The sequence below is a fragment of the Pavona decussata genome, unplaced genomic scaffold (genome assembly GCF_977016875.1).
Source record: "Pavona decussata unplaced genomic scaffold, jaPavDecu1.1 SCAFFOLD_46, whole genome shotgun sequence".
Classification (NCBI taxonomy): Eukaryota; Metazoa; Cnidaria; class Anthozoa; order Scleractinia; family Agariciidae; genus Pavona; species Pavona decussata.
Genome location: NW_028145468.1, coordinates 2,247,211 through 2,258,928, shown reverse-complemented (window position 1 = coordinate 2,258,928; position 11,718 = coordinate 2,247,211). Strand labels below are relative to the sequence as shown.

The 11,718-nt window shown below is 39.1% G+C and overlaps 1 protein-coding gene across 1 annotated transcript; it reads left to right on the top strand.

The window, feature by feature from the left end:
* The first annotated feature begins 591 nt into the window (after window positions 1-591).
* Window positions 592-2,545, top strand: LOC146482452 (trace amine-associated receptor 13c-like). The gene is made up of 2 exons (XM_085107151.1): window positions 592-1,188; window positions 1,838-2,545. The coding sequence occupies exons 1-2, from the start codon at window positions 592-594 to the stop codon at window positions 2,543-2,545; spliced, it is 1,305 nt and encodes a 434-aa protein (XP_084963277.1).
* Window positions 2,546-11,718: the final 9,173 nt, after the last annotated feature.

The window sequence follows — 11,718 nt, the reverse complement described above, 5'->3', positions numbered from 1 at the left end:
TTATTTCCTAATTTCACTCGTCACCATTTGAGCTCAATTAACAACCGGTGACGGCACCCATTAACTAAAATAGGTTTTCCCAGTTCGAAAAAAAGTCGACCATTTAGATGTCCAATATCATTGTCATCTAGGATTTACTTAGGATTCAAATTGAAGGAAACGTTAGTTTATTGCGGAATGAAAAGTTTTGAAATGAAAAAAAAGAAAAAAAGGGCATTGAACTATCTACAATTTTAGCGATTTTACATTCTGGGCGAACATTCCCTTCATTAGTTCTTTAAAAGGGCTACACGATTTGTTTATAAGACCCACTCAAAAACTACGTCCAAGACATATTTATCGATATGCAATTGGTTTAGATGTTTGTAAGAAAAAAAAAAGTGAAACAAAGCCGAAACTACTGGATGTTGCTCTTTGATACTTCTTATTGTTTTTACACGAAACCGCGCAGTTAACATAACCGCATTGTTTCAGAAGAAGGCAAATCGGCAGGTGAGCATGACATATCTTTCAATCGTTTTCTGTTTTCAAGTGAATTTGTGACTTCAAAATCATGTCTTGACGTTGAATTTTCCAAGCTGAGAAAAAAACATGGATTCCGATACCATTTCGATGGTAGCACTTCTCACTTCGCTAGCCATCTTTTCAGTGGTTGGCAATGGGCTTGTTATTGGTATCCTGGCTCGGTTTAAGAAGCTGCGCACCTTTCCAAATATACTGCTAGCGAATCTATCTCTTGGAAATTTACTGAACAGCCTTATCAACATACCGCTGTTCTTACTGTACGGGGCTGTACAGCTGAGCTCGTTCACGGGCAAGAAATTGGCGATGTTTGTACTTTATTTTAGCCGGTTGTTCTCCCTCCTCAATCTCGCCTCAATGCTGGTGCTGTTAGTGAACATTTTTCTGGCGCTAACATTTGACTTGAGATATTTTACCTGGAAGACAAATGAAAAAGCCATGGCCATAGTTCTTGTTGAATGGTTCGTCTGTGTTGTCTTGACCTCGTCAACCGCTTTGCTCCATCTTGAAGTCGATCTTGAGAACGCACATGTCTTGCAGTATCGTCAGCTTTTTCATCGTCAAGATAAATATTTTTTGGGTCCTTTAATGGCCATGTTTATGGTATGTGCGGTAACGGTTGGTGTTTTGGTGATTTACTCGTCGCGAAGAAAGAAGAAATGGCAGGTGAGGTTTACCGTAACGTGAATGTGAAAAACATAAAAAATAGAAAGTTTCAAGTATATTCAGGGGCGCTTTTCATTCAGTGTCCATGAGAACTGGCCGGCCAGTTGAATCATTTCGTAAACGGAATGCACAAATTTGACAGTTTATATGCCACATTTTTTAATTGCTTTAAAAATGGCACACACTACTCTCAGAATGTGCCATTTTGATGAATTCAAAGAATCAATTCTTGATATTCGTACACTCCATTTACAGACCGATAGGTCTGGCTGACCAGTTCGGCTTACAAATGGAAAGCACTACATCGTAAACAAAAGTTTATATTGTCAAAAGGTCTATAACAAGAGCAGAAACTAGAAACATAAAAAATTCATTGAGCATCTGCCCTAATCAACGACTCGTGTAACACGGCTGCGGAAGATAAAAACATTTCATTTTTTGTTTGCAGTTTTAAATATATACAGATATTTTTACCGACAAAACTATGAAACTGGAAGATCGAATTCTACCATTTGAATTTGTACTCTTCAAAACGGCGTATAATCATCAGATGTGAAGAGTTGTATGCTTCGATTCTCTTGTCCATGAAAATATAAAATAATATTCAAATAAAACCACTTATTGTGATCTTTTGCTTTTTCTCTTGTAGCAAAAACACCTAAAGTTGCCTCAAGTTCAGGCAAAGGCTAGGCTGAGGATGGATATCCAGGCTGCAAAAACTGTTGCGATACAAGTGTTTGCATTCTTGGTTTGTTACATCCCTGCGACCTTCCATTCTGCATGGGGCCATGAAGGGTCTAATGTAAGGTATGATAGATGGTCTGGGTTCTTAGCTCGGTTCTGCATTTTTATCTCCAGTGGAATCAACCCCGTCATTTATTCTTTCCGAACCAGAAGATTTCGCTCCGCATTGAAACAGCTTCTTAAAGATCCCTGTGGAAGAAGTCCCTTCCAGGAGCCAAAGGAAGAGAAAACGGCTCCACCGGGCATTCCATGTAAGATAACAAGAAAAGCTGGAGTAAGCAATAAAATTACCCATGAACCCGAAGAGCCCAATATTTCAGACATACGCTGCGTTGAGAACACAAATGGTAAATTCTGTGTACGAGGTTTTAAAGAGGCAAGAAGCAACGAAGAGGTCCAATATAGGTTGCATGGAAGAGGTGTTTGGTTGGGGTGGGGGGAAAGCCAAGGGAAGCTTGGAGACTTCACGGGGGCTGCAGGTTCCAATGACGCAAGCCCACCACCGAGTGGGAATAACGCAAAGCAAGAAGTCACCGTGGAAGTTTATCCAGATCACAGTTATTGTCTTCAAGGAAGGTTCAAGAAGAACGGTTCTGGTGGGCAGGACCCATAGCCACGCGAGCTATACAACACTCAAGAAGAACTTTTGGACTCACAAGAAAATCACGATAATTAATAGCATTCAAAATTACAGCTAGAGTGACAGACAAAATGAAGAACATCAAACGCCCCGAGGGATTAAATTGGGGAGAACATTCACTCGGGAGGCCTATCCAGATCACAACGGCAAAAAAAAAAACAAACAACAAACAAACAACCCCCATCCCAAAAAAAAAAACCAACAACAACAAAACAAAAGAAAACAAAACAAAAAAGCACCACAAACAGCAAAAAAACAGAAAGCAAGAACGTTCCGCAACCACGTGGTGATAGTAAGCTTGATTCAGTCAGCCGCCAAACGAAAGCGGGCGGCAGCACACCTTCACATACTTTAGTGTGCCATGCGTATAGGTTTTGTTTTGGTGCTACGTACGTACGTACGTACGGACAGTGACCTTATAACCAAACCCCAAATTACTCGTATCGATGGGTTACCATTTTTTCTTACCCATGGGGCTCCGCGTGGAGCTCCGCTAATACAATTCCAAACTTAAGGTGGCCGACTACAGTTTTTTAGTATACAGATGTAAGAAGACGTTAATTGGAAACTATGTATTTCTGGACGCCCAAAATTGGTATGGTGTAAGACCAACTAAGAAAGAATGTAGTTTCGTACGTCTTGTTGAGCTAAGTAGCGTTTCCATGGTAACGCAATGAACTATTAAACCTCCATAAATAGTAGGTTTCCTTTATTTTTAGAAAATGTACTCATTAGATTTTTTCCATTTTTTGTATCCAGAACAACTCACAAAACACTGACACAGTTGCACTATTTTCATGTAATTTTGACAGAGAGATCTCCTGCAAATATTGATTTTGCATTTTAATGTTTTGTGAAGATATCCTCTGTTAGATTTAGGTTTCTCTTTGTAGGCGAGTTACGCTTTTAGGGAATTATTTTCATGCCAAATTTCAGGGAATTCTAATGAGCGGTTCCTTAGAAAACAGTTCATTTCCACGAAAACAACCAGTCGCAATTTTTTGGTCAAATGCACATGCGTGGTTTTATTTGGGTTTCATGGCAAAGATGAAAAGCATGCGAAAGGTCTTGGTGAATGTTTTTTTTGCTCGGAAAGAAAAGAAAAAGAGTCCAGAAACGAGAAACTTAGTTATTTAGGATCAAAATTTAACTTTATTATCCATTTCATGTGAAATTGAGGGATCACTTTATCGACCGCCGTATTTGCGTACCACAACCCTAGCGCGCGCTTAATAGCATCACTTACAGAATGTGTAAAGCGCACGCAAACTGTGTTCAGCCACCTTAATTTTGGCGGGAGTCACACCCCATACTATGAGGTTTACTGACCAGTGTTTTTACAACAGAGTTCAAGTTACTGGGGTGAATTTGTGCGAAGGGAAAGTATGATTAAATCGAATTAGCGGGCGGTTCGATAGCAAATGACTGACAATAGGGGGTCAAATCCAAGGGAAATCGGATTTTGTTGGAGTTACCGGGGAGTTCGAGTTAACGGAGTTTGAGCGGCGGGTTTATACTGTAGTACACGACGACATGCAGCGGTTTGTGGGGATGCGAGCAAGTACAGGGTATTGAAGCATGAGCGGGGACTTAACAGCGTCGGACGATTTTCGCTTTGGCATCAGATGCAAGGTTTCATCTTGCTGACCGAAGTCAATTTGTTCCTCAAGGATCCGTTCCTGGTCCTATTGTGTATTTACTGTATACGTCGCTTCTTGGCGATGTTATTAGGAGGCATTTTTATGCTGACGAGTCTCAAGTTTATTTTTCCTTTTACTCTGTTTCATCTGTCACTGGGTTGAGAATTGAAGAGTGTCTACAGAATATTACAGCTTGGATGTTCTTGAATAAACTTTAACTTAAAGGACGCTAGTCAGCCCCCGCCATTTTCGATGCCATGGATATTATTGATATTGCATAGTGAAGCGAAATCTTATTGCTTAACTGTAAGTTGTGTTCCTGAAAGTATGTTTCATTATCTTTAGTAGCTTCACAGTGATTTCGTTCATTTCAACATGCTCCGAATAAAATATAATAGCCAAACTCTCGCATATAACCAAAAACAAAGGTGTGGCTGACTAGGACCCTTTAATAACGAAAGACAGAACTTTTGGTCCTTGGACCGCAAAGAACACTTTCTTCTCAGTTTCTTTCTTTCACAGCGGTTGATGGTTCCATTATTCAGCCCTCGCAGACTTCCAGGAACAAAGGCGCAATATTTGGCCCCGAGCTATATATGAATCGTCAAAATCTGCATTTTTCACATTCGGAATATTTCTCGAATTATGAAGTTTCTATCAATCGATTGTACTAAAACGTTGGTTCACGCCCTCGTAACGCGTAGATTAGACTTTTGTAACTCTCTCTTCTATGGCCTTGCCAAATACTTAGTTCATAGACTTCAATTAGTTCAGAGCTGTGCGGCACGGTTGATTTTGTATGACCACATTACTCCTTTACTTAAAGAACTTGACTGGCTTCCTGTTGAGCGAAATATTGTTTTCAAAATTTTACTTTCGTCCTTTAAGGCTTTAAATAATTAATGTCCTAGTTATATCTGTAATTTGCTGGAGATTTTATAGGTCTACACAGAACTTAAGTTCTTCTGAAAGGAAACTGTTAGTGATTCCACTGTCGAGGCTCAAACTTAATGGTGATCGTGCAGTTTCTCGGTCTGCGCTCCCAGTCTCGGGAATACTCTTCCAGAGAGTATGATCTTTTTAAGCATTATTTTAATGAATAATTTTTGTTATACCTTGATGTAATTTTGTTTTAGGTTTTTACCCTTCATTGTAAAGAGCCTTAGAGATTTTGGATAGCGCACTTCAAAAATTATTATTAATATTATTATTTATTATTATTATTATTATTAATTACTTGTAAATAGATTGGAATGTGTAAAATAAAGAGATTATTATTAGTAAAAATTATTATTATCTGAGAAACACCTATTTTTAGCGTAGCAATGCTGATTGCGGCGGGCTGCTTCGGTTATTATATATTCAAGATGAAAGTATAAACATAAAAATCAGAGAAAAAAGTGGAGAAACATCACTTTATATGAAAGGTGACGTTCACCCGAAGGAAAAAACTACGTCAGATAACCGAGCTTCACGTTGATCCCACAAAGATGTGCGTAAAATGCACTGAGCAGAAGGAAAATCGGATCGAAGAGTTTCCGATCGCTAGCTGATAATTTGTCTCACAGTAATAATAACAAATAGTACTGTCGAAATAAAATGAGTCTTAATTTTTTTACTGCCGTTACAAGTTTTCTGCTTTTCCTTGCTCGCTGTTCGTTTTAAAACAGTATCAGTTTTAGTGTTTAATATAATATCATGAGTGAGAAATTAATCCTTAATTTTGGAGCGAAATTTCAACGTTAATTTATTATTTCACATGTAAAATTGCAGCATTGTTATGGCAACGTTTCTCGATACAATAAACAAGTCAAAAATTCACGACTATTATCCATGATACTAAAAGGTAATCAAATGGTACGTAAATAAGGAAATAATTTCACTTGTGTTTTGTCAATTTTCTAATGATTTCCTTCCCGTAAAGGTTCGGGACATTATCAGAATTTTGAGAAAACGCGCTTGTATTTCCTAATTTCACTCGTCACCATTTGAGCTCAATTAACAACCGGTGACGGCACCCCTAAACTAAAATAGGTTTTCCCCGTTCGAAAAAAGTCGACCATTTAGAAGTCCAATATCATTGTCATCTAGGATTTACTTAGGATTCAATTGAAGGAAAAGTTACTTTATTGCGGAATGAAAAGTTTTGAAATGAAAAAAAAAAAAAAAAAGGTCATTGAACTATCTACAATTTTAGCGATTTTACATTCTGGGCGAACATTCCCTTCATTAGTTCTTTAAAAGGGCTACACGATTTGTTTATAAGACCCACTTAAAAAACTATGTCCAAGACATATTTATCGATATGCAATTGGTTTAGATGTTTGTAAGAAAAAAAAAAGAGTGAAACAAAACCGAAACTACTGGATGTTGCTCTTTGATACTTCTCATTGTTTTTAGACGAAACTGCGCAGTTAACATAACCGCATTGTTTCAGAAGAAGGCAAATCGGCAGGTGAACATGACATAGGTTTCAATCGTTTTTTGTTTAAAAGTGAATTATTGACTTCAAAATCATGTCTTGACGTTAAATTTCTCAAGCTGAGAAAAAAACATGGATTCCGATACCATTTCGATGGTAGCACTTCTCACTTCGCTAGCCATCTTTTCAGTGGTTGGCAATGGGCTTGTTATTGGTATCCTGGCTCGGTTTAAGAAGCTGCGCACCTTTCCAAATATACTGCTAGCGAATCTATCTCTTGGAAATTTACTGAACAGCCTTATCAACATACCGCTGTTCTTACTGTACGGGGCTGTACAGCTGAGCTCGTTCACGGGCAAGCAATTGGCGATGTTTGTACTTTATTTTAGCCGGTTGTTCTCCCTCCTCAATCTCGCCTCAATGTTGGTACTGTTAGTAAACATTTTTCTGGCGCTAACATTTGACTTGAGATATTTTACCTGGAAGACAAACGAAAAAGCTATGGCCATAGTCCTCGTTGAATGGTTCGTCTGTGTTGTCTTGACCTCGTCAACCGCTTTGCTCCATCTTGAAGTCGATCTTGAAAACGCACATGTCTTGCAGTATCGTCAGCTTTTTCATCGTCAAGATAAATATTTTTTGGGTCCTTTAATGGCCATGTTTATGGTATGTGTGGTAACGTTTGGTGTTTTGGTGATTTACTCGTCGCGAAGAAAGAAGAAATGGCAGGTGAGGTTTACCGTAACGTGAATGTGAAAAAACAAAAAAAAAAAAAATAGAAAGTTTCAAGTATATTCAGGGGCGCTTTTCATTTAGTGTCGATGAGAACTGGCCGGCCAGTTGAATCATTTCGTAAACGGAATGCACCAATTTGACAGTTTGTATGCCACATTTTTTTAATTGATTTAAAATGTCACACACTACTCTCAGAATGTGCCATTTTGATGAATTCAAAGAATCAGTTCTTCATATTCGCACACTCCATTTACAGACCGATAGGTCTGGCTGACCAGTTCGGCTTACAAATGGAAAGCACTACACCGCTAACAAAAGTTTATATTGTCAAAAGGTCTGTAACAAGAGGAGAAACTAGAAACATAAAAAATTCATTGAGCATCTGCCCTAATCAACGATTCGTGTAACACGGCTGCGGAAGATAAAAACATTTCATTTTTTGTTTGCAGTTTTAAATATATACAGATATTTTTACCGACAAAACTATGAAACTGGAAGATCGAATTCTACCATTTGAATTTGTACTCTTCAAAACGGCGTATAATCATCAGATGTGAAGAGTTGTATGCTTCGATTCTCTTGTCCATGAAAATATAAAATAATATTCAAATAAAACCACTTATTGTGATCTTTTGCTTTTTCTCTTGTAGCAAAAACACCTAAAGTTGCCTCAAGTTCAGGCAAAGGCTAGGCTGAGGATGGATATCCAGGCTGCAAAAACTGTTGCGATACAAGTGTTTGCATTCTTGGTTTGTTACATCCCTGCGACCTTCCATTCTGCATGGGGCCATGAAGGGTCTAATGTAAGGTATGATAGATGGTCTGGGTTCTTAGCTCGGTTCTGCATTTTTATCTCCAGTGGAATCAACCCCGTCATTTATTCTTTCCGAACCAGAAGATTTCGCTCCGCATTGAAACAGCTTCTTAAAGATCCCTGTGGAAGAAGTCCCTTCCAGGAGCCAAAGGAAGAGAAAACGGCTCCACCGGGCATTCCATGTAAGATAACAAGAAAAGCTGGAGTAAGCAATAAAATTACCCATGAACCCGAAGAGCCCAATATTTCAGACATACGCTGCGTTGAGAACACAAATGGTAAATTCTGTGTACGAGGTTTTAAAGAGGCAAGAAGCAACGAAGAGGTCCAATATAGGTTGCATGGAAGAGGTGTTCGGCTGGGGTGGGTGGATAGCCAAGAGAAGCTTGGAGACTTCACGGGGGCTGCAGGTTCCAATGACGCAAGCCCACCACCGAGTGGGAATAACGCAAAGCAAGAAGTCACCGTGGAAGTTTATCCAGATCACAGTTATTGTCTTCAAGGAAGGTTCAAGAAGAACGGTTCTGGTGAGCAGGGCCCACAGCCACGCGAGCTATACAACACTCAAGAAGAACTTTTGGACTCATAAGAAAATCACGATAATTAATAGTATTAAAAAAAACAGCTAGAGTGACAGACAAAATGAAGAACATCAAACGCCTCGAAAAATTAAATTGGGGAGAACATTCACTCGGGAGGCTTATCCAGATCACAATGGCAAACAAAACCAAACAACAAACAAACAACCCCCCTTCCCCCCCAAAAAAACGTCAACAAAACAAAACAAAACGAAACAAAAAAGCACCACAAACAACTAAGAACGTTCCGCAACCACGTGGTGATAGTAAGCTTGATTCAGTCAGCCGCGCAAACGAACGCGGGCGGCAGCACAGCTTCACATACTTAGTGTGCCATGCGGATTGGTTTTGGATCGGTGCTGCGTACGTACGTACGTACGTACGTACGTACGGACAGTGACGTTATAACCAAACCCCAAATTACTCGTATCGATGGGTTACCATTTTTTCTTACCCATGGGGCTCCGCGTGGAGCTCCGCTAATACAATTCCAAACTTAATTTTGGCGGGAGTCACACCCCATACTATGAGGTTTACTGACCAGTGTTTTTTACAACAGAGTTCAAGTTACTGGGGTGAATTTGTGCGAAGGGAAAGTATGATTAAATCGAATTAGCGGGGGTTTCGATAGCAAATGACTGACAATAGGGGGTCAAATCCAAGGGAAATCGGATTTTGTTGGAGTTACCGGGGAGTTCGAGTTAACGGAGTTTGAGCGGCAGGTTTATACTGTAGTACACGACGACATGCAGCGGTTTGTGGGGATGCGAGCAAGTACAGGGTATTGAAGCATGAGCGGGGATTAAACAGCGTCGGACGATTTTCGCTTTGGCATCAGATGCAAGGTTTCATCTTGCTGACCGTAGTCAATTTGTTCCTCCCGGTCTGATCTATTATATGGAGTTCCTCAAGGATCCGTGCCTGGTCCTATTCAGTATTTACTGTAAACGTCGCCTCTTGGCGATGTTATTAGTAGGAATGATATGAACTTCCATTTTTATGCTGACGAGTCTCAAGTTTATTTTACCTTTTACTCAGTTTCATCTGTCTTTATGTCGAGAATTGAAGAGTGTCTACTGGATATTACAGCTTGGATGTCGTTGAATAAACTTTAACTTAATAATAAAAGACAGAACTTTTGGTCCTTGGACCGCAAAGTACACTTTCTTCTCAGTTTCTTTCTTTCCCAGTGGTTGATGGTTCTATTATTCAGCCCTCACAGACTTTTAGGAACAAAGGCGTAATATTTGGCCCCGAGCTATATATGAATCGTCAAAATCTGCATTTTTTTACATTCGGAATATTTCTCGAATTATGAAGTTTCTATCAATTGATTGCACTAAAACGTTGGTTCACGCCCTCGTAACGTGTAGATTAGACTTTTGGTAACTCTCTCTTCTATGGCCTTGCCAAATACTTAGTTCATAGACTTCAATTAGTTCAGAACTGTGCGGCACGATTGATTTTGTATGATCGTTAATATGACCACATTACTCCTTTACTTAAAGAACTTGACTGGCTTCCTGTTGAGCAAAAAATTGCTTTCAAAATTTTACTTTCGACCTTCAAAGCTTTTAATAATTAAGAGCAATTCTCCAGGAAAGTGAAGCAAAGCTGGAAATGAAAATTTTTAACCCCCCTTCATTTTTTGTGTGGAGGTAGGTTACCTGGATGGATGAACAAAAACAGCCATATTTGGATCGATAGGTGCGTCGTTGCCATGGAAACCGTGCTTGATCACGTCAGCCTGAGGTCTATGTTTTGACCGAAAAATTCACTCGCAAATAGTGAAAATAAACGAGTCTGGTTCTCGAGTACATGTGAACCAATTCAAATGAAATTTATACAGATGGTAGAACCACTCTCCCAGTTTATAAAATTTGCTGTTAGAGTATTTTGGGTTCTATAATCAAGAAGACAATGTTCGTATTACTATGCTGCCTTTAAGCCATTTTGACAAGAAGGAAAAACAAGCACAACCATATTCGTTATTTCTTCGAAAGTACTCTTTCCACATAAACCAAATTAGCAGCAGGGCTTACATAGATATTGAAGTTTATAAATATTATAAAAACTTTTTGGGGAAAATTATATTCTGGCCATGGGTGTTGAAGACATCCGAGGCAAGTTGCAAAAAAAATTGCAAAATTGGAAATGTTGAGTTCTCCAGTATTTGGTTCAAACAGGCTTTAGATAATGAATATCAGCTTCAGAGGTTTTTTCATTTATCTTATTTGTTATCTACATTTAATTGATTAGGTTTTGGCCAACGAATTTGATGAAATATTAATTAAAACGAAGCCCATGCCACCTTGCAACCTTTTGGGAATTTCTTCAGGATGCTTTTGTCGTATAGGATGGGTCTCTCCTCAGTTCGCTCGCTCCATTTTCTTGACCAAATCTTGCACAGACTCTAGCGGAAAGGACAGATCTAACTGCCTAGCCTCGCCGAACATCTACTTTTAGACCAAAGATGATGATGTATTAACCCGAATAAAGAACAGTCGAACAGGTCAAACACAGTCGTGTGTCGAGTATAGAAATAATTCATCAATACAATCCATCCAGGAAGTTAAATAGATGCATCAAGATCACAGCTGAGTAAATGCATGTCTGCGACGATTCTGAATAAAGTCTCAATTTGGCTAAATCGAGCCGTACATTCCGTGGTGCATGGTTGAGAAGCGAAGAAATCGTCGTTTACGACCTGTTTACGACTAAACGTATGTAGACCGGAAATGCGAGTAGCAAAACTGCTGACCGGATGTAGTTTTAAATGCGATATACGCGCTTTTTTCTTCGATCAAACGCACAATGACATTATGGCATTATCTCTCCTTTAGATATTTTTGGTACAATATATCATTGATAGGGGGATAAAAGGACGACTTTTGATCCGCTTTTTTGACTGTTTTACAGTGGTGAATAAAGAGGACAAAATAAAAGCGCTTCACTGA

Excerpts from the sequence above, each read along its gene's own strand:
- LOC146482452 (XM_085107151.1), top strand. The coding sequence starts at position 592 with ATGGATTCCGATACCATTTCGATGGTAGCACTTCTCACTTCGCTAGCC. Across the intron at positions 1,189-1,837 it reads GAAGAAAGAAGAAATGGCAG|CAAAAACACCTAAAGTTGCC; the intron begins GTGAGGTTTACC and ends TTTCTCTTGTAG.